The sequence below is a fragment of the Larus michahellis genome, chromosome 19 (assembly GCF_964199755.1).
Source record: "Larus michahellis chromosome 19, bLarMic1.1, whole genome shotgun sequence".
In the NCBI taxonomy this organism is placed as follows: Eukaryota; Metazoa; Chordata; class Aves; order Charadriiformes; family Laridae; genus Larus; species Larus michahellis.
In genome coordinates, this window is record NC_133914.1 from 588,965 (window position 1) to 607,164 (window position 18,200).

General features: G+C 52.4%; 3 protein-coding genes across 4 annotated transcripts; 1 reads left to right on the forward strand and 2 right to left on the reverse strand.

Annotated features, from left to right (window-relative positions):
- Positions 1-1,614: 1,614 nt before the first annotated feature.
- ZBTB8B (zinc finger and BTB domain containing 8B) lies at positions 1,615-7,761 on the reverse strand. 2 transcript variants are annotated; one of them, XM_074562899.1, is made up of 5 exons: positions 7,700-7,761; positions 7,138-7,436; positions 6,483-6,933; positions 3,616-3,794; positions 1,616-3,292 (listed from the first exon to the last, which is right to left on the reverse strand). In XM_074562899.1, the coding sequence occupies exons 2-5, from the start codon at positions 7,426-7,428 to the stop codon at positions 2,975-2,977; spliced, it is 1,239 nt and encodes a 412-aa protein (XP_074419000.1). In that variant the 5' UTR covers positions 7,429-7,436; positions 7,700-7,761; the 3' UTR covers positions 1,616-2,974. The 2 variants fall into 2 exon arrangements, with proteins under 2 accessions (XP_074418999.1, XP_074419000.1); XM_074562898.1 differs by having other exon boundaries at positions 1,615-3,292; positions 6,483-7,436.
- On the forward strand, positions 7,731-15,503 carry BSDC1 (BSD domain containing 1). The gene is made up of 11 exons (XM_074562900.1): positions 7,731-7,807; positions 7,934-7,994; positions 8,635-8,751; positions 9,391-9,561; positions 9,677-9,731; positions 10,127-10,242; positions 10,627-10,695; positions 10,905-10,986; positions 11,176-11,715; positions 12,777-12,880; positions 13,445-15,503. The coding sequence occupies exons 1-11, from the start codon at positions 7,797-7,799 to the stop codon at positions 13,475-13,477; spliced, it is 1,359 nt and encodes a 452-aa protein (XP_074419001.1). The 5' UTR covers positions 7,731-7,796; the 3' UTR covers positions 13,478-15,503.
- Positions 15,504-15,744: 241 nt separating this feature from the next.
- TSSK3 (testis specific serine kinase 3) lies at positions 15,745-17,063 on the reverse strand. The gene is made up of 2 exons (XM_074563355.1): positions 16,919-17,063; positions 15,745-16,522 (listed from the first exon to the last, which is right to left on the reverse strand). Exons 1-2 carry the CDS (start codon positions 17,061-17,063, stop codon positions 15,861-15,863), a joined length of 807 nt encoding a protein of 268 aa, XP_074419456.1. The 3' UTR covers positions 15,745-15,860.
- Positions 17,064-18,200: the final 1,137 nt, after the last annotated feature.

Sequence of the window (18,200 nt, forward strand, 5' to 3'; positions counted from 1 at the left end):
ATCCGCTTCCAAATACAAAGGTTGAAGGACTCCACTGAAAACAAAGCATCACAGTATGACAGATCAACAGGAAACATCGATTTTGGTGGTCACTTTCCATCTGGAATGGGAACGGCGAACCCCCCACCCACAACCCCCCCAGTGTTACACAGACCTTAACACAGCTCCATTCTCTATGCACAAGACACACAAGAACAATCTCTAAGACCAAAGAAAGCAGGTTGAAGTACAATCGCTGAAGGTCTCCGCAGTCATTCCCGCAGCTCTTATTCCATACGGACTTCCACAAGAGGTTCCTTTTCCCTACTCTGAATGTCCTCACAGGTTCAGAGTCGGCTACCCCACCCCTCAGCACAGCTCAGCTGCCTCAGAAGCTGAATCTTCTGACATTTTAGTTGTCGCTAGCACTAGCCAGACCCATGCTCAGCTGATACTCCAATGTCTAGTGGCCTCTACCAGTATTTACAATGAGGTGGCATCTGCACGCTGGAATGACCAGAGATTGGGATGCCTGGTCACTAAATATCAATTTGGATCCCTATTTACATTCTTATCCCACTTCCATTAGTGAGTTACTCTCCCAACAGACACAGATATCGTGACTGTTTTCCGGGTGTTCTCCTATGCAGAAGTCCTTCCTTTATCAGATAAGCAGATACAAAAAAATACCCTCTGATGGTGGATGGACTCAAGTGAAATAGAGCAGTAGTCCAAAAGACTAGCCCGGTAGGCTGGAGGTGGCATTTTCCAATGTGCCGGCAAGATTTACAAGCTCACGTTTTGCTCAGATTTTCAAGTGCTTAGGACCCAAAACCACAACAGGATTTTCAAAGGAGCTCAGCTCCAAAGGTGGCATCTATGAGAGTTGTCTCTCGATGGTCTCAATTTAGGTAACTAAAACAGGGGCTATAGAGCCCTGAAGTTTTTAAAGATCTTGTCCCAGTGAGATTTTTCTATCGTGATGTGTGTCGTTATGATACTGTTCAGCTATTACACAACTCAAATTTACAGATGACCTGGAATAGGGACCACTGAAAGCTCACGCAACTGAAGTTAGAGAAAATAAACGTAGCGAGTGATGCCAGCATCTTCTTGTGAAGGTGGCACTCACCAAGAACTTCAACCAGACCATTTCCAAACAAGTCGCTTTACCTTTTGCTGTTTTCATTAATCACTAGTGAAGCGACTTGTTTAAGAAGCTTGTTTCTTCTTTCCTACTTGATCTGGCAATGAATTCTTAACCGCATTTGAGACATCGGAATCACCTCTCACAAGTAAATTTGACATCGCTATGGGATTACAATTTCACTGTAGAATGAAGCAAATAGAGAAGGTGAATTGTTCTTTTTCAGTATGTAAAATAAAAGCACAAGGTATGAAAAAAACCTCAACTGGCTACATCAGAGGGTTCTTTGTTTTTTAGGTTCCATCTAATGTTTTCCAGGTGTAGAGTCTTTCTTTACACTAAAAACCTCAAGAAGCACCATCTTGTTAAGTGGGAAGAACTGCTCGTTCTTTGTCAGCCCTGCCTGAATACAGGCTTTGGTCCAGCACTTACTCCAGCTAAGACACATAAAATTTGCCTTTTCATGAAACACTTAAGAACAACATAGTAAAGAAGCATTAACAGTCTTATTTCACAGTATATTTCAGTTTTGTCTCCTGATTAGGAAACAGTACGTTACCCAGAAGCAAACAGGCTTTCTGTTGGTGTTTTCTTTTAAAGCTTCCCAGGTTGATTTTTGATAGCTTATATCAACTTGGTACTAGAAAAGGAAAAAAAAATCTCACCTCCCTTGAAAGCCAACCTTTATCTATCCCAGCACAGAAACATGAGGTCCACACTGAAGGATTTTCTTTTTAAAACAAAACAAAACAGTACTTTGATAAATTCAGACAACATAAACTATGAGAATGATCACCAAAGACTAAAAGAAAATATATTAAAAGAGAAAGAAAAGGATGTGCATACAAAGAGGCCAGTAAAAATTTCTGAGATTTCCTACCCAATTATTTTCAAAAGGGTATTCAGAGCTCTTTGATATGCATAGCTCAGATATTTATATTTAACTGCTCCTCAGCTACATCAGCTGTGAATCTGGCTATTTAATCTACCAGAATCAGAATTCCCAAGTGACCTTCTTGACAGCTTTTAACTTCTACTGTAAAAAGCTGAAGAGAATTGGGCAGTTCACTTAGTCTAAACTGAGAGACCAGGACACCAGACCCCATAATGTGTGCTTAATATCTCTTAAGCCAAGACTGCTGGTGTCTAAATGACATTAAGGACACATCTGAAGATCTGCAGTCCGAGCTCTTGGGAGAGGGAGATGCAATAAAAACAACTGAGAAGGAGAAGCTTGTTCTCTAAATACCTGAAATTAAGGACACGTGAAATACATTTATGCTTACTGTCGAGGCTTTCAGCAGCAGCATAGTTTTGTTATCCTGGTTTGTCTGCCCTGGTTTCCAGGTCAAGTCCAGTCTAAGCAAACACTTTAGGTTTACAATTTAGATAATACTGTTCGAATACAGAAGGATCACCCCTTAGTTTAGAAAAGTACAAGGTAACGGATGAAAACTACGTTTCTTTTAATGTAATTTCCAGAGAGAAGATGGTACCCCTCTCAGATCAGGGATTAAGGACCACGACAGCATTATTTGAAGAAACCTGGTATCAAAACAACACAGAGAGGTTCCACCTGCAAAATCAAAACTAGAAGGCAGAGACACCCCTGGCAATTGCTCAAGTACAACCTCTGTGAACCCCAGACAGAAGATTCTTCACAGATTTCTGGTGCACAGCACTGAAAACTTAAAAGTATTAAAATTTCCAATTCTCCCCACTCTTCTTTTAAAAAATGGAATAATAAAAACCAGCACAGTCTCACTAATTGGTTAAATACACAGTTTTCTGTTGCCGACTGGCCACTGTTAGGGAAACACTTTAAACGCTCCCACTCTCCTCTCGCTGCTACATAAGCGTTTCTCGGTCTGACAAACTCCTGTGGATTTCCTGCTTGTCATCACCATCAGCATCGTCATCATCGGCCGGATCGTTCTCCTCTCCAGACTCCACGTATATGGGCCAGTCGTTATCGGCATCGCCCTTCTCTTGGCCTTCTGACGAAGGCTCCATTAGGCTGAGGTTAATGGGCATGGAGTCCTCGTGGGTAGTGGTCACGCAAGTGCAGCTGTCGCACAAGCCAAAGCGCCGCAATCCTTGAGACAGGCTACTTGTGAATGTTCTCCTGCAGCCTTTACAGATAATCGGCTTGTTTGATCGATGCACCTGAAGTTAAAAATAAAAGATTATGGTAAAAAAGGCACCCTGCCTTCTTGCTTTAGCTCTTTCTAGGTACTGTTTTGCATATATTCCTGGAACAGAAAAACATCTACACTTAAGCTAAAGGGCAGGTGATCCCATCACATTTCCAGCAACAAAGATTTGGGGCTACATAAGTACTGGTGAACCACGTATCAGTGGCTTAAACTTATTAGAAAAGTTTATCTCATGTTGGCAACAATCATTGTGTCCAACATATTTTGGGAAACGTGACTGGGAAACGCCAAAAGCTTTTAAGAATTTCCTGACGTGTAATCTTTCAAACTTACGCTTAAAGCATGACTCCGAAGGTGCTCCTGCCGAGTGAAGCGCTTCCCACACGTCTCACAGGGGTAGGGCCTCTCACCCGTGTGAGAGCGAATGTGCCGTTTTAATATTCCTTTCTGTTTAGCCGTGTAGGGACAGAACGGGCATTTGTGAAGCTTGATTGGCACAACTAACACATCACCTTTGGGGAAGAAAAAACACAGTGCGTTAGATTAGACAGTTCACCAGTGTTAGCTATCGGCTTCTTAGCCTCCCCACTGCACATCTCAGCCAAGATAATTGCACTTTCCCCTCTTTTTCTATTTGGCTTACCTGGAATTTCTGTAGGTTGTGCAATTTCAGAAGACATTCATGCAGCTGCAGAGGATCAAGTCCCTTGAAAATCAGCTTGCCTTATTAATCACCTTGCTTACATAGCTGATACTCTAAGGGAGTTGGCTCACAACAGAAAAACAAATTAATTTTATTTTAAGAAGCCATTTAATTAAGTGCCAAAAATTTGCTTTTAGTGCAGCGCGGTCTCTGCACTATCTCAGCCACAGAAAGTCTCCTACTTTCTTTTTTTTTTCTTTTTCTGATACCATTAGCATTAAGCAGCGTTAGAAACTAAAATCTTTATGACAAATTACAGGTAGAAGTAGTGCAATGTTTCTCATATGCTTTTAGAACGTTCATAAATTTAGATGTGGAGAACCCATCTCAAAGTATGAATGCGTGTTTCTACTGGCATCCAGTTCAGCGTTCACTTTCCATTGGAAATAACAAGATGAAGGACTCCGATACATTTGCTGATATTATACTTTTCCTACAATCAGACTACATGCACACAAGTAATATGTAATTTATGAAGACAGATGCAAAAAGAGAGAATTCAATTTGAAGATCACATTTTATATAAAAGTGGGTGTTGCCAAGTTTTTCGGTATTAGCCCAGATAGGAGCTTCCTTTCCAGCATAAAGGCTGAGATGTTATACTAAAAGATAAGGTTTCCCTATTTCAGGTACCGATTGAGGGACGTGTTTGAGATCAAGCCTCGAGCTCTTTAACAGTTACGCCAAAGTAGGTGGGGCCACAGAATCTTCCTCAGACTAAGGTTTGTCCAACCCTGTCTCAGAAAAAGGAGTGACTAGTATTAACGTGTGGCGATCAAGTGAAATTCATCTCACCCAATTTTGTACCTTCACGGGGTATTACCAATCCCTGCTGGGTGTTCAGAGCACTGTTTAATAAAAGAAAAGGAGTTCTTAGACTTGCCTTGCTTCCAGGCTCTCTACAGGTGCCCGTTTCCCCTCCCATGAGCTGTGAAGGGGACCAGGATGACTCGAACAGATGCGGACACTTGAAAATAAGTGACATTTATCTCATCTGCCAGCCTGAATGCAGGAGAGCACCACTCCCTTATCGGGATTTTGTATTTCTCATTCCTGGTGTCTGTGAAAATGCTAAGACAGCAGGAGCACTAAAAGCTGCAAAGAGATACTTCCATCCTACTAAATGCTTACAACGTTCACTTTTAGCAGATAAACATAACTGAATGCAAGGTCTGGGGTTTTTTTCCCCACTCCTATTTAAAGCACATCGACCATTAACATTTCTAGTACGTTGTCATAAAACCCGATGTTCTCATCAAATTCTAGAAGCATTTCCCTTTTAATGATTCATTAACAGTCTGAAGAGTGTAGGAGGGGAAAAAGCCAAGTTTGTGTGTTAGATGCTCTTGTCTTGCTATGTATCAAAAGCCAGTGGCATGACCTGGTGACAGCACTCTGTTCTGATAACTTCGGTCTTTTGGTGACTGTAAGACTGAATTTGTGATTTTATCAGATTCCTTATTTTAAAGCAGTGAGAGGTATTATTTGGTTTATGGGCTTTAAGATCACACATGCGTGCCTGAGCTGGAAATGACATGAATGTAAGCTTGCTACGTAGAGTAGAATATTCAGTGAAAGATTTCCTCTCTTTCCTGTGCCTCAAATCCTGTGGCATTTGTCACATCGTGAACAGCTATGGCACTTGCAGCGTTCGTCAGAGCCGCCTCCCATCTTCATCAGGCAGTTTGGATGAGGCAAGTTCTGCACCAACATTACTGTAAGCAGATAAAACACCCAAATCCTTATTGTCCGCTTCAGGAGAAATGCATATGGACATGACCTTCTTCTCCAGGTCCCTCACAGTGCTGGTAGGAGACATTCCTGCCAGCGCGAGCAAGACACCCCAACAGGCGCTGGGCTGGGGAAAGCAGAACCTCCGGTGACCAGCAGCTGAAAAGCGAGTCTGGCGCTAGAAGTAAAAGTTAAGTCTCACCTTTATGCAACACCAGAGAGTTTAAAGCTTTCAGTGTTCTTAAAGAATTTCTAGGCGTCACTCAATACTGAGTAAAAAATGATTTCTGCCCTTCTGAAGTTCAAAGTAAGTAACAGCAAACAGACCAAAGAGCCGGCAGGAGCTCCAGTGCAATAAGCTGCTTCTGCTCTCTCAGGTTCTACAGCAGATCCCTCTTGTGGCAGCTCAACTTAGCTTTCTAATTGCTCTTTCTAACAGTAACATTATGAGAGGAAGATTCTTTTTAAAAATCTGCCTGCCATTCAACAAGGTCCCAAATGAGATTGTTTATTAAAGCAGTATCATCAACACCAAGCTCCAGGATCTGTTTCAAAGAGACTGTAAAAGCTGTGAGAAATACTTACCTCCCGAATGCTGCACTGAATAAATGAGTACAGCTTTCAAGTCCAGAACAATAGTTTATTTTGCTATGGCATAATATTCAGCAATATATTCCTGAACAAGAATGAGAATAACAAAGGAAGTCGCACAACTAAGCAGTTTCCTCCTCAATTACAGAGCCTATACCCCCCGGAGTCCTCTCACCTGTGTCCTCACCATACCAGTCGCTGTGAATGTCCATCATGGAACTCATGGCTACCCCTGCATCCTCTGGCCTACCCTCAAAGCCCCGGACAAAGTGATGAACCACCTCATCCTTTCTCTGAGCTGAGCTGTTGCGCAACAGGGCTTCTAGGAACTGTTTCATGTGATAATTATTGCAGGCTAGGTCCATCGCCTGCCCGCCGTGCAGCCCCTCGTCCATCTGCTCGAGGGACAGTGGAGTCGGGTACTGCGGCAGCCGTTCACCCACTTCCACCTCCACTTCATCCGAGTCAAACTCCACTTTGGGTTCCACCCCCTTGGGCAGTGAAGAATTAACGTCATCTGGAGAGTCGCTGCTCCCGGGGTCTCTGACCACCAGCTCCAGGGGATGGCAGCTGCTGCATTCGCCACAGGGAGGGTCTCTCTGACAATCCAAAATCCTTTCCTTTTCCTGCAGGGAAGAGACAGAGGCAGAGCACTGGCTCTTGGAGCTGTACGAGGTGCCCTCTCTCGCAGAGCTGGCGCTCCCGCTATCAGCCTGATAGAAAGCGGCTTCTCTCTCTATTTTCCTGCAAATATCTAACGATGACCTTATATACGTTTTGCAGAAGTTGACCACATCGGTCATCTGCAAATAGCTGGCTGCAGACATCACCTCAATAACATTTTCCCCGCAGAGATCCAGTTTCCCGGAATAAAGGAAATCGAGGATGATGGAGAAGGCCTCCGAGGTGACGATGTCCAGAGAGGCAGTGCTGTGGCGTCCGCTGTCTTGGATGTAGTGAATCAGCAGGGCTCGGAAATACCCGCTGTTGGCGAACAAGATGTTTTTGTGGGCTTTGAAGATCCTGCCCTCCACGATGATGCTGCAGTCGCAGAAAAAGTCCCTCTTGCGCTGCTCGTTCAGCTCTCCCAGCAGCTTGGTGTAGTACGACTGCATCTCCATCGCTCCCGCTGCCCGGGCAAGGAGGAGGCACCGTCAGCGGGGGGGCTTCGGGGGGTGGGGAACCGCCACCGCCTCCCGGGGACCCCCCGGGGACCCGCCACCGCCTCCCGCCAGCCTCTCCCCACGCACCGGCAGCCGGAGGGGCCGAGCAGCGGCCGCGCCGCGCCCCGCCCCCTCCCCTCCCCTCCCGTCCAGCGGCCTTTCTTTCTTTCTTTCTTTCTTTCTTTCCTCTTCCCTCCCTCCCTCCCGTCCCTCGCCGCTCGCCCCTCACCTCCGCCACCGGCCGCCCTCCCCGCAGGAGGAGGAGGAGGAAGTGACGTTGACGGGGGTGAGGGGTCGGTAAATATTGGTGACGTCAGGCCGCCAAGATGGCGGAGGGGTGAGTTCGGCAGCGCTGAGGGGGGCGGCGGGGAAGGGGCTCGGGCCGGCGGCGGGAGAGGGGCCGGTCCCGGGGTGGGGGCGGCGGAGGGGCCGGTCCCGCCTGACGTGCGTTGTCGCCGTGCAGGGAGGACGCGGGCTGGTGGCGGAGCTGGCTGCAGCAGAGCTATCAGGCCGTCAAGGAGAAGGTAGGAGGCGGCGGCGGGCCGGGCCTGCGGGGCGGCCGGGGGGGCGGCGGGCTGAGGGAGCCGCGGGGCCGGCCGGCTGCCGGCGGGTGAGGGCTGGGCCGAGCGGCTGCGTCAACAATGGCTCTGGTGGCTCCCGAGCCGGGCCTCGGTGGCCGCCCGGCGGCCGTAGCGCAGCCCGTGAGCCGGGAAGGGGCCGGTCGGAAGGCGGAGGGGGAGGTGGGGTGTATTTGTTGTGACTCTGGGGACGGTGCGGCTCGGGGGAGCAGCGCGGGGCTCGGGGGATGTGAAAATCGCCACCTGAGCAGGGAGGGCACGTGCAGCGTTGCTTTCCCATGTGTAATATCCTGCCTGTGACAGCATTGCTTACATTAATTATACGCAAAACTCAGAACAAGGCTTTTGCTAACCTGTCTTTTTCCATTCTTAAAAAAACCGCACTGTAACATGTCTTGGGCATAGCAGTTTCCCATTGTTATTCTGGTTATTACAGTCTTACCCATTGCACAAGTTGGGGTAAGGGCTCAGCTGGGTTAAAGGCTCTCACACTTTAGTCTTTGCAATGTGCCACGTGTTCTCAGAGTGACCGTGGCTTAATTGGAGAGCAAAACGATTACACAATCTATCTGTCATCTTCTTACAGTCCACAGAAGCTTTGGAATTCATGAAACGGGACCTGGCTGAGTTCACTCAAGTAGTGCAGCATGACACAGCCTGCACTATCGCTGCTACAGCCAGCGTGGTCAAGGACAAGCTGGCAGTGAGTATAGGAGTGAGCGCGCTGGGATTCTTGGTTGCAGAAAGCAAAGCGGGGGTTGAATAGGATGCACCTGTCTCCGAGATCATGATCCTGTGAACAAACCCCAATGTGTAACCGTGAGCTTCAGGTGTCAGAGTTTCTCTGTGCTGCAGGTTTGGTGCTGAGCACTGTGTGGGATTTCCTTGCTGTAGTGGTGAGGAACCTCTGGAGACGAGTGGAGACAAGTTCCTTGTGCTTTCCCTCTCCCAGTGTGCAGTGTAGGTGGGATACTGCCAGTGTCACTGTAGTATGACATCGGATCTCCACACAAGCTGTCAGCCTTAGCCTTGCAGAGCTGCTGCTGTGACAGTCGAACTCCCAAGCCAGCCAGTCCCCGAACCTGGCTGTGTCCTTTCCCGCAAAGCCTAGGCTGTGTTCCCCACAAACCTATGACAAGGCCTGCCTGCCCCACCGCCACCTGAGGCTAGTGCCTGCCACCACACCCTTCTAGCCCAGCCCTGGCCACACGGTCACCTCATTAGCACTTCTTTGAAGGCAGAGAAATCCTTTTACTTTAAAGGAACCTATCCAGAAAAGACTGAGACTTGTCCTGCTGCTGCGGGCACTGTCGCTTACACTGCACTGCCTTTTCTCTTCAAGAGGACAGAAGGCTCCTTGGGTGCAACTGAAAAGGTGAGGAAGGGGCTCTCTGACTTCCTGGGTGTCATCTCGGACACATTTGCTCCCTCACCGGATAAGACCATTGACTGCGATGTCATTACACTGATGGCAACACCCACAGGTACCACAGAGCCCTACGACAGTGCCAAGGTGAGTGCCTCGTTCCTGGGCCTTCCCTCCGGGATGCAGAGTCCCCAGGCCCTGTCCTCTCGGGGCTCCGCTGCTGCCCCTCCACTGACGGCTCTGCCCTGTCTGTCTCTTCCAGGCTCGTCTCTACAGCCTCCAGTCAGACCCAGCCACCTACTGCAACGAACCTGATGGTATGGGGGGGCTCGGTGGTGCTGCTGCCAAGCAAATCTGGCCCTAGCGTGGGGTTTGTGGGCTGTCCTGAATTGCCCAGAGCCTTTTGCCAGCAGGCCTGCTGGCTTTGCTGTCGACGGGGTTGCTGTTTACGGAGAGCAGATCTGTTTGTTGCATTGGGGAAGAGCTTAGACTGAGAGTTTGCTGGGCCAGCTTAAACTGCCGCTACAGCTGGTGCCATGTGGCCTTGTGCCAGCAGAGGACCCACAATATGAGAGACCCATATCTTCCTCCTCCTCTGCCCCTTGCTCGCCCCAGCTGGTCTGGTTTAGGGCATCTTTCCAGTGAAACTTCCTGAAACTGTTCCTGCCTTGTTTGTGCCAAGGACTGTTATCTCTGTGCTTGCCCTGTACAGGCCCTGCTGAGCTCCTTGAGGCCTGGCTCTCTCAGTTTAACCTAGAGGAGAAGAAAGGGGAGATCGCGGAGCTGCTGGCAACCAGCCCTTCCATCCGGGCTCTCTACACCAAAATGGTAAGGCCCTGCCTGGCTCCTGCAGTGGGCAGGTTCTGACTTGGGGTATGGTGCAGGGAAGCCCTGAGCTGCTTGGGCCCTGGAGTTTGTGTTAGAAAGAATTGTGGTAAACTGGCACGTGGATATTTGTCAGCATATTGTATTCTTCTCCCCTGCTTGTTTGTCACGAGCCTGGAACAGAAGTTCCTCTGTAGCTGTCTGATGTGCGTGTGGGCATCTGCCGGTACGTACCCGAGGCTTGGTCTCAAGTGTGTGCAGCTGAAAATGCAGGTGCCTTGTGCAGGTTGTGAGGGCAGCTGCAAGGCTCGGGAGGAGACAGGAGCAAGGCAGTAACCGCAGTGCTCCCTCTGCAGTGACTCATCGTGTTTTCTGTGTCACTCACAGGTCCCTGTGGCTGTTTCCCATTCTGAATTCTGGCAGCGCTACTTCTATAAAGTGCATCGCCTGGAGCAGGTAGGTCAGGAGGTGGGTGTCTCCCCCAGCGGGTGGGCACTCCAGCCAAGGAGCTCTCTAGTGCGGACCAAAGAGGCAGGAGATACTTTTCCTGAAAAAGCAGGGATCTGGGCTGCCTTGTCTGTGTCCTTGTTGTCACTGACACTGAGATGCCTTGGGGAGGAAAGGACTGGGGACGTGAGCGGCTGCTGATGCTGAATTCCCTGCAGGATGAAGCCCGAAGGGAGGCTCTGAAGCAGCGAGCGGAGCAGAGCATTCACCAAGAGGAGCCAGGCTGGGAAGAAGATGAAGGTGGGTCAGATGGTGGGGGGTCTGCGGGAGGGCTCGTGCAGACCTCGGCAGGTCTCAGTTAGAGAGGTGGTGGCTCCTCCTTGCTCCCACAAATTCAGCTCCCAGCCCAGCTGCAGCCAACCCTGCTGCACTGTCAGCTGCTGCTGCACTTGCTGAAACATCTCTCGCTTGTCTTCTGCCTTCCTACAGAGGAGTTCTTGGGGATGTCACCCCTGCCTTGTGCAAACGTGAAATTGCCAGAAGCAGCAGAGAAAGAATCTGCCCCTGCAGCCCTGGAGGGAAGCCACCCCACTGCTCACAAGGGACCCTCAGAGGAAAGCTGGGCTGTCCTTCCTCCGGAGCTGGCCCCAGCAGAGAGGAGCCCCTCTGAGAGCAGTGAGAGTGTCTCCCTTGTGACTCAGATTGCAAACCCTGCCTCTGTGCCTGCTGCACAGCTACAGACTGGAGCACAACCAGCCGGGGCCAGAGACCTCTCCCAGAAGCTGCTGGAGGCCACCTCGGAAGAGCAGAGCTCCCTGCCAAAGCCCCCAGAACCCGGTCATCCTTCTGCACCTGCCCAGGAGTCAGCAGCATCCTCAGAGCAGCCGTCTGTTACAGAGCTCAGAGAGGTGGAGAGCAAAGGCCAGGGCAGGACAGAGACTCTGAAAGAGGAAGGACCAACAGATCTACGTGTCTTTGAGCTGAACTCGGATAGTGGGAAATCCACTCCCTCCAACAATGGCAAGAAAGGTGCGTCTGTGGGGCCAGCACAGGGCCTGGAAACCTTTGGCTGAGGGTGGCAGCTTTTGGGGAAAGTGCTTTGATTTTGTGATGATGGAAGAGGAGAAAAGAGGTTTTGCCAAAATAACCCAGGAAGGTTAGATCCAAAGATTGTCTTAATAGCTGAACCGAAAATGAATCCTTATGCTGTTGGGCAGGGTCAAGTTGGGCACATCAGATGGTGACAGTCTGCTCTCAGCAGGTGGCTGGGCCAGTGTCTTCTCCTGAGCCCTGTTCCTGATGCTCCCTCAGGAGAACGGAGGGTGAGACTCCTCCAGGACCCTGAGGAGGGATATTTTGCAGCTCTGGCTGGCAACAATTTACAAATTTTTAATTGCAGGGGATTCTGCCTTCAGCAGAGCCTGCTGTAGGTCTCCCAGAGTAATGCTTACGTTGGTTATAGGATTATAAAGCCACTGGAAGTAACCCAAGATCCAGCAAGATGGCCAAGTATCACGAACTGGGTCTGTGTTGAGCAGGAGGAAATTCGAGAGGAAATCAAGTCTGTCAGCTGAACAGGGTAGACCTTTGGTCCCTGGGCTGCTGGGTGCTGGGGCAAGGCTGTGGCCTGTGTAGGGAACGTGATGTTTCCTTCCCTCTGTATGTCACCCCTAGGAGGGTCCCTGCTCCGCCTCTGCCTCAGGAGGTTGTTCCTTCTGTTGGGGACTGTGACAGTCCCCTTGCCTAAGTCACTCCTGTCACTCCTTATTTGTTGTGTTTTCTTGTGACTGAAGCGTGACACATCCTAGTTCTCCCAGGCCAGAGGAGAATGTTTCAGCATTCACCTCTTGCACTCATTCTGAATCAACCCTTGCTGTGAGGGAAGTGCAGCTCAGTCCGTCCCATCTCTGTGAGCGAGCTGACAGCCTGCTCTTGGGAATGGGGGAGGCTTTTTCTCCCGGGGCAGGCTGTGGTAGATCTGAGCCTTATGAATGCCAGGGCTTTGTGGGTCTGCTCGGGCAGCTGCGTGATTTCGCGAGTGCCTGGGGCGCGTGCAGCTCTGATGGCCGTCGTGATGTTTGTGGTTACAGGCTCCAGCACGGATATCAGTGAGGACTGGGAAAAGGACTTTGATTTGGACATGACTGAAGAGGAGGTGCAGCTGGCGCTCTCGAAGGTGGAAGTGTCTGGGGAGGTGAGTGGAGGGGAGGTGCTCACTCAAATAAGCGAGAAGATCACTCCCAGAAACCATCAGCAGCTCCCCAGGGTGATGCTGCCTGAGCTCTGCCGTTGCTGGGTGCTTCCCCTGGGAGGTGGAGAGACACTGCAGTGCCTCGGAGCAAGAAGGCAAATCCTTCGGCTTGAGCTCTGCTTCCAGCGCCCATTATGGAGCCAGGGCTCTGCAGCACGCTGCAGCAAGATGTGGCTGCTGCTGGCCTGGAAGGGCCTAGAGGAGCTGGCAGGAGGCTTCTCAAAGGCCTGACTTGCTCTTTGAGGACACGGGCATAGCTTGGGATGTCGCTGTGGGAGTCGTGGGTGTGAGCTGGAGCAGAGAGCGGCTGTTTGGACATGCTTTAAGAGGGATGAGTGTGCAAGTTCCCCAGGGGGAACAGAGCAAGCAAATCCCTGTTGTGAGGGTGTGGGAGCGTGAGGATATATCAGGCTTTGCGCTGACTCAGGTGCCCTGGGCAGGAGGGTCTGTTGGCAGATGGCCGTTGAGTTACAGAAACAAACTGAGGGATGTTACTCTTGTTTGCAGCTGGAAGATGAAGAGTGGGAAGACTGGGAATAAAGCGACTGCTTCCAGTGTGTGTCACAGGCTCATTTCCACCATCGAATGTGAATTAAATCACAGACCGGCTGTTCCTTTGTGTGTAACTGTGCTGGGGATTGCGGTTCCAGGCTGGAGGAGTTTCATTCCTGCTAAATCCTGTGGGCAACTCAAGTGACCCCTTCAGAGCTGGAGGAGGAGAAGGAGGAAGCAGGAGTTCACTCGTACACGTAGCTGCTAGGGAGGCCATCTTCTCAGTAGGTCCTAGAGACTGGCCAAGCCAAAACTGACTGCCCCGAAAGCGTCGGGTAGAGGCAGATGCGATGCAGTGAGGGGTCCCCAGGGCGAGCTGGGCACTCGGACACCTGGCGGGATCTCTCGGTGCTGCCAGCTGGCTGATAGTTTCCTTGTGCGCGCGTGTTGTCTACAGTGCAGCAGTTCAAAGGCTCTTGGATGTAAGCTGTGCCTGCTCGCTCGCTGCTCCGTGCTGCTGGCTGGGCCATCCCTGGAGAAAGCCCCCATGGAGGGAGCGGCCGGGGCCTGGAGGTGCTGCAGCAGAAGCCCCTTCTGCTCTTCGCTCGTTGCCGCAAAGAAAGGCAGTCAGCTTGTGGCTTTGGCCTAAAGCTGGGCCATGCTGGAAGGAGCCAAACTCCCTGCAAACCCTGAGTTTCTGCCTGGCTTTTTGTCTTGGAAGCTTTTTCTAATGGAAACTCTCGTTTCCTGCTGCGAGAGCAGCAGCGCCTCTAAGAGCCAAGACCTGCTGCTTCCCCCTTTGCAGCTGCACTGCCTTCCTCTACTGGGTTTTCTGTACTTCTAGGTAAATTTCCCAAGCAAAGTACTCGTGGCCTGCTCTTACTTGAGCCCTTCTGGGCAGGCAGTGATTTGGGTCACCTCGGGAGCAGAACCCCTCTGTCGTGGTGCCCAGTTCAGCCCTTGCAAAGCCCCAGTGACCACTTAAACCTCCACCTTGGCACTGAGGCTCGGCCCTTCCCTTGCCCAGCGGGAGGCAGAAGTGCCTGGGCGCGGGTGGTACCTGTTGGCTGAGGCTGTGTCTGTCCACTCGTCTGTCTCCCCTCGTGTTCCCCCCGTGCCAGGCCCCACGGCCACCAGGGTCACAATCCTCACTGTGCTCACTTGGGTTCCTTCCCTTAAGCCCCCTGTGACTGCTTGCAATGCTTCCTCCGGCCCTACGGCCTCTCTTTTTTGGGGCAGTTCCCTTCTCATTAGAAGATGCTAATGAGATGCATGAGATGCTCCTCAGTGGATGTTGCTAATTACAGTGATCCAAAAGGGACAGAGCCCTCGCTGCTGTCTCTGGCTTTTGGGGTGGTGGTTTTATATGCGCTACCTTTGTCCTTCTGCCCCTTCCAGGGCTGCTCCGTTGGAGCTGTGGGTTTCCTTCTGGGTTTGGATAGCGTTAGCCTAGGTGCACTTGGAAGAGTTGGGGTTTTTGGTCTTTTTTTGCCCCCTCTTTGGGGACATTCTCAAATGCAGCTGCCCACACAGGCAGATTGGTGGCAGCGGTGACTTCAGGCGCTTACGTGGGAGCTTGTCTGTCCTGCAGAGCCCACGAGGGCCAGGGACTGCGCTACAGCTCTCCTCCCTCGTGGTGTACGGTGGGCCCTGCGGCGCCTCCGGAATGTTCTGCCACCTCACCCTGTCCTGGGCTCGAATTTACTGTAGCAGGAAAACCTGCTGTGGGGAGGTGACACCCGTGGGGTGTCGGGGCTGTGGTCCCTCGGGGTTTGGTGGTCTGAGTCACGGCTGGGTCCCTGGGCCTGCGGCAGAGCTCCGAGGGTTCAGTGCTCTCATCTGTGTCGCTGCTTTTTTTTTTTTTTTTTTTTTTTTTTAATTCTTTGGTCAAATTAACCATTTGGTTGTCTGTGCAATATTCTCTGTTCTGAACTATTCTGCATCTCCCTGAGCCTTTTCTAGCTGGGGTGAAAACCAGGAACAATTCTAACTGCTGGTAGTTTTGTAACAATGACTTTCTCTGAACCTTTTACAGACTTGCAGTTAACAGCAATTAAAGGAATTCTACAGAGTCTCTGCCTGTGTCGGATGTTCTCATTTTCCTGTGCCCGCGGGATGGGGACGGCTGCCTCATGAGGGTCTCTGCTGTGTGTCGGCTGCTTTAAATTTCCCTTTCCTCCCAGTTTGCTGAACTGGGGAAGGTGGACCTGGGCTGCTCAGAGCCCGTGTCTGCCCTGCTCCCCACCGCTGGCACTCAAGGGCTTTGAGTGAGCTGATATCCTATAAAAAAAAAAAAAAAAAGCCCGAGTATGAACAAAACCTTGTCTGTGGCACACCACCCGCGAGGCTGGCTAGATAGGAAACGCGGTCCTCCAAATTTATCATCATTTTAGAAACAATCTGTTCCATTGCGGGAGAGCAGGGCGCGTCCTCAGGGGTTAGTCAGCCATGGGTGTCTGCTGACCCCCTCGATGGAGGGTCTCAGGGTCATGTCTGGTTCCAGGAGCATTTCCAGAAGGTTCTGGCACTCCTTGGAGATCCCCAGGTGCCCAGGGACGGAGACACCTTTCTGCTGCTCGTGCAGCATCTTGGGGATGTCGGTGTCGTCGAAGGGCAGGTGGGCGCAGAGCAGGACGTAGAGGAGGACGCCCATGCTCCAGACGTCGCCCTTGCAGCTGTCGTGGGGCTCGCCCTGCAGCACCTCGGGCGCGGCGTAGGCCGTGCTGCCGCAGAAGGTCCAGCTCAGCTCCCGGCCCTCCCTGGGGAGCAGCTTGGCGAAGCCAAAATCCGTCAGCTTCAAGGTGTGGCCATGCAGCAGGGCGTTCTCGCACTTGAGGTCGCGGTGGGCCACCCCGCAGCCGTGGCAGTACTCAATGGCCTCCACCAACTGGCGGAAAAGCGCCCTGGCGTGGGGCTCGGGCAGGGGCCCCTCGCGGAGCACGTAGTCAAAGATGTCCCCGTCCTCCGCCAGCTCCATCACGAGGCAGATCTTCCCCTCCGCTGACTCCAGCATCTCGTGCACACGGATGATGTTCCTGTGGTCCAAGCGTGTGATGATCTGGAGCTCCCGGGGCAGGAATCGGTGAATAAACTCTGCCAAGAGGTTGGGGGGGGGGGGTTTGGTCACAGGGACATCCCCAAGCTGCTGGCTCCGGGCACCCCCGGGGACTCGGCAGAGGGAGGGAAGGTCATTCCCTGGTTCCTTATGGCCGGGCACTGTTCCCCAAGGGCTGCTCATCGCGGGGGGCCGCTGGGCACCACCAGCGCTTTGCCATCCTTGCGGTGGGAGGGGTGGCCACCTAAACAGGTCCTAATCCTTGGGGCCATGGTCCTCAGGCTGCTCTGCTGGACCCCCCAGCCCCACTCCCCCCCGTCTGCTCTTGGGTGACCGGTGTGGGAAACGTTTTCTGCTGGGAATTAAAAGCCCCGGAGGAGGGACGGTGCCTCAACCCGGAGGTCCCCCCTCATCCCTTTGAGGTTATCTCTTACCTTCTGGCATTTCTCTCTTATCAATTATTTTAATTGCCACTTTCTTCCGGTGCTTTTTGGAAAACGCCTCCTTCACTTTGGAGTACGTCCCCTCCCCAATGGTCCTGCCCAGCTGGTAGCCATTGGCAAGTAAAAACCCCTCCATGTCCTCATGCCAGCTGGGGCACTTCGCTCCCTCGGATCACCCCACGGTGACCCCGCTACACTATCGCAGCGCCCGGGGGCCACCCTGGGGGAGCACAAAGGGACCTTTTATAGCCCAGGGGGGCTATTGTGATGCAGCTGATGCAGTGTCAGTTGGGTGACGGAGGCGCAGCGGGGTGGGGGACAGGCCAGGACGCCCTCTTGGTGAGTGGGGGCTCTTGGGGTGAGCACTGATGGTTACGGGGCTGGTCGGGGTCCCCCCATGTCCCCTCTGTTCTTTCGCTGTTGCTGGGGGGCCCGGCTCACCCCCCTGCTCCTCTCTGGGCAGACACATCCAGGGCTCGGACATGAGCTCCCAGCAGACACCGCAGGCGCGGAGGTTCCCCATCGAGGCCGGTGACTGTCCCCGCGTGGCCGTGCCTCCAGAAACGCAGGAGCCGGCAGAGGCCGAGCAGGCTGTGGGAAGGTAAGGGGGGCCGGAACACCCCATGGGGCCCAGGGTCCGGCCCTGGCACAGCCACGCCGCGTCCCCATCGCAGAGAGCAGGTCCCTGCTCTGGCAAACGTGGCTTGTTTTGCTCTCGAAAGTGTCGCCTGATGGCTGGAACCTCTCCTTGTCCTGGGACAGGCCAGGCGCCATCGGGCAGGCAGCGTCCTGTGATGTGCCGCGCCGTGCTGTACCGTATCAGATAATGCCGTGCCGTGCTGTGCCATACCATGCTGTCCCGTATCAGACAATGCCGTGCTGTGCCGTGGGGCTCACGCCGCTCTCTCCCCACAGGCAGCTGCGGCGATGCCCCGGCAGCCACTGCCTGACGCTGCCCAACGTCCCCATTGACGTGTTCATCGCCATGGGAGGCAGCAGCAGGCCTCGCGCCAACTGACGGCCCCCGCCCTGCGCCCCCCGGGGCTGCGGAGCTGCCAAGGACACAGATCGGTGACGGACTTTGTAATAAAAGGACACCTCGGAGCGATTCTGTGCTCAGAACCTGCGTGCGGTGCGTCGGCCATGGCGGGTCGTGGGGCGAGAGGGGACACGGAGAGATGGGACAGCAGGGGGCGGGGCGTGAGGGGGTGGGACGTGAGGCACGGGGTGCAAGGGACAGGACACGAGGGATGGGGCACGAGGGGACAGAGCG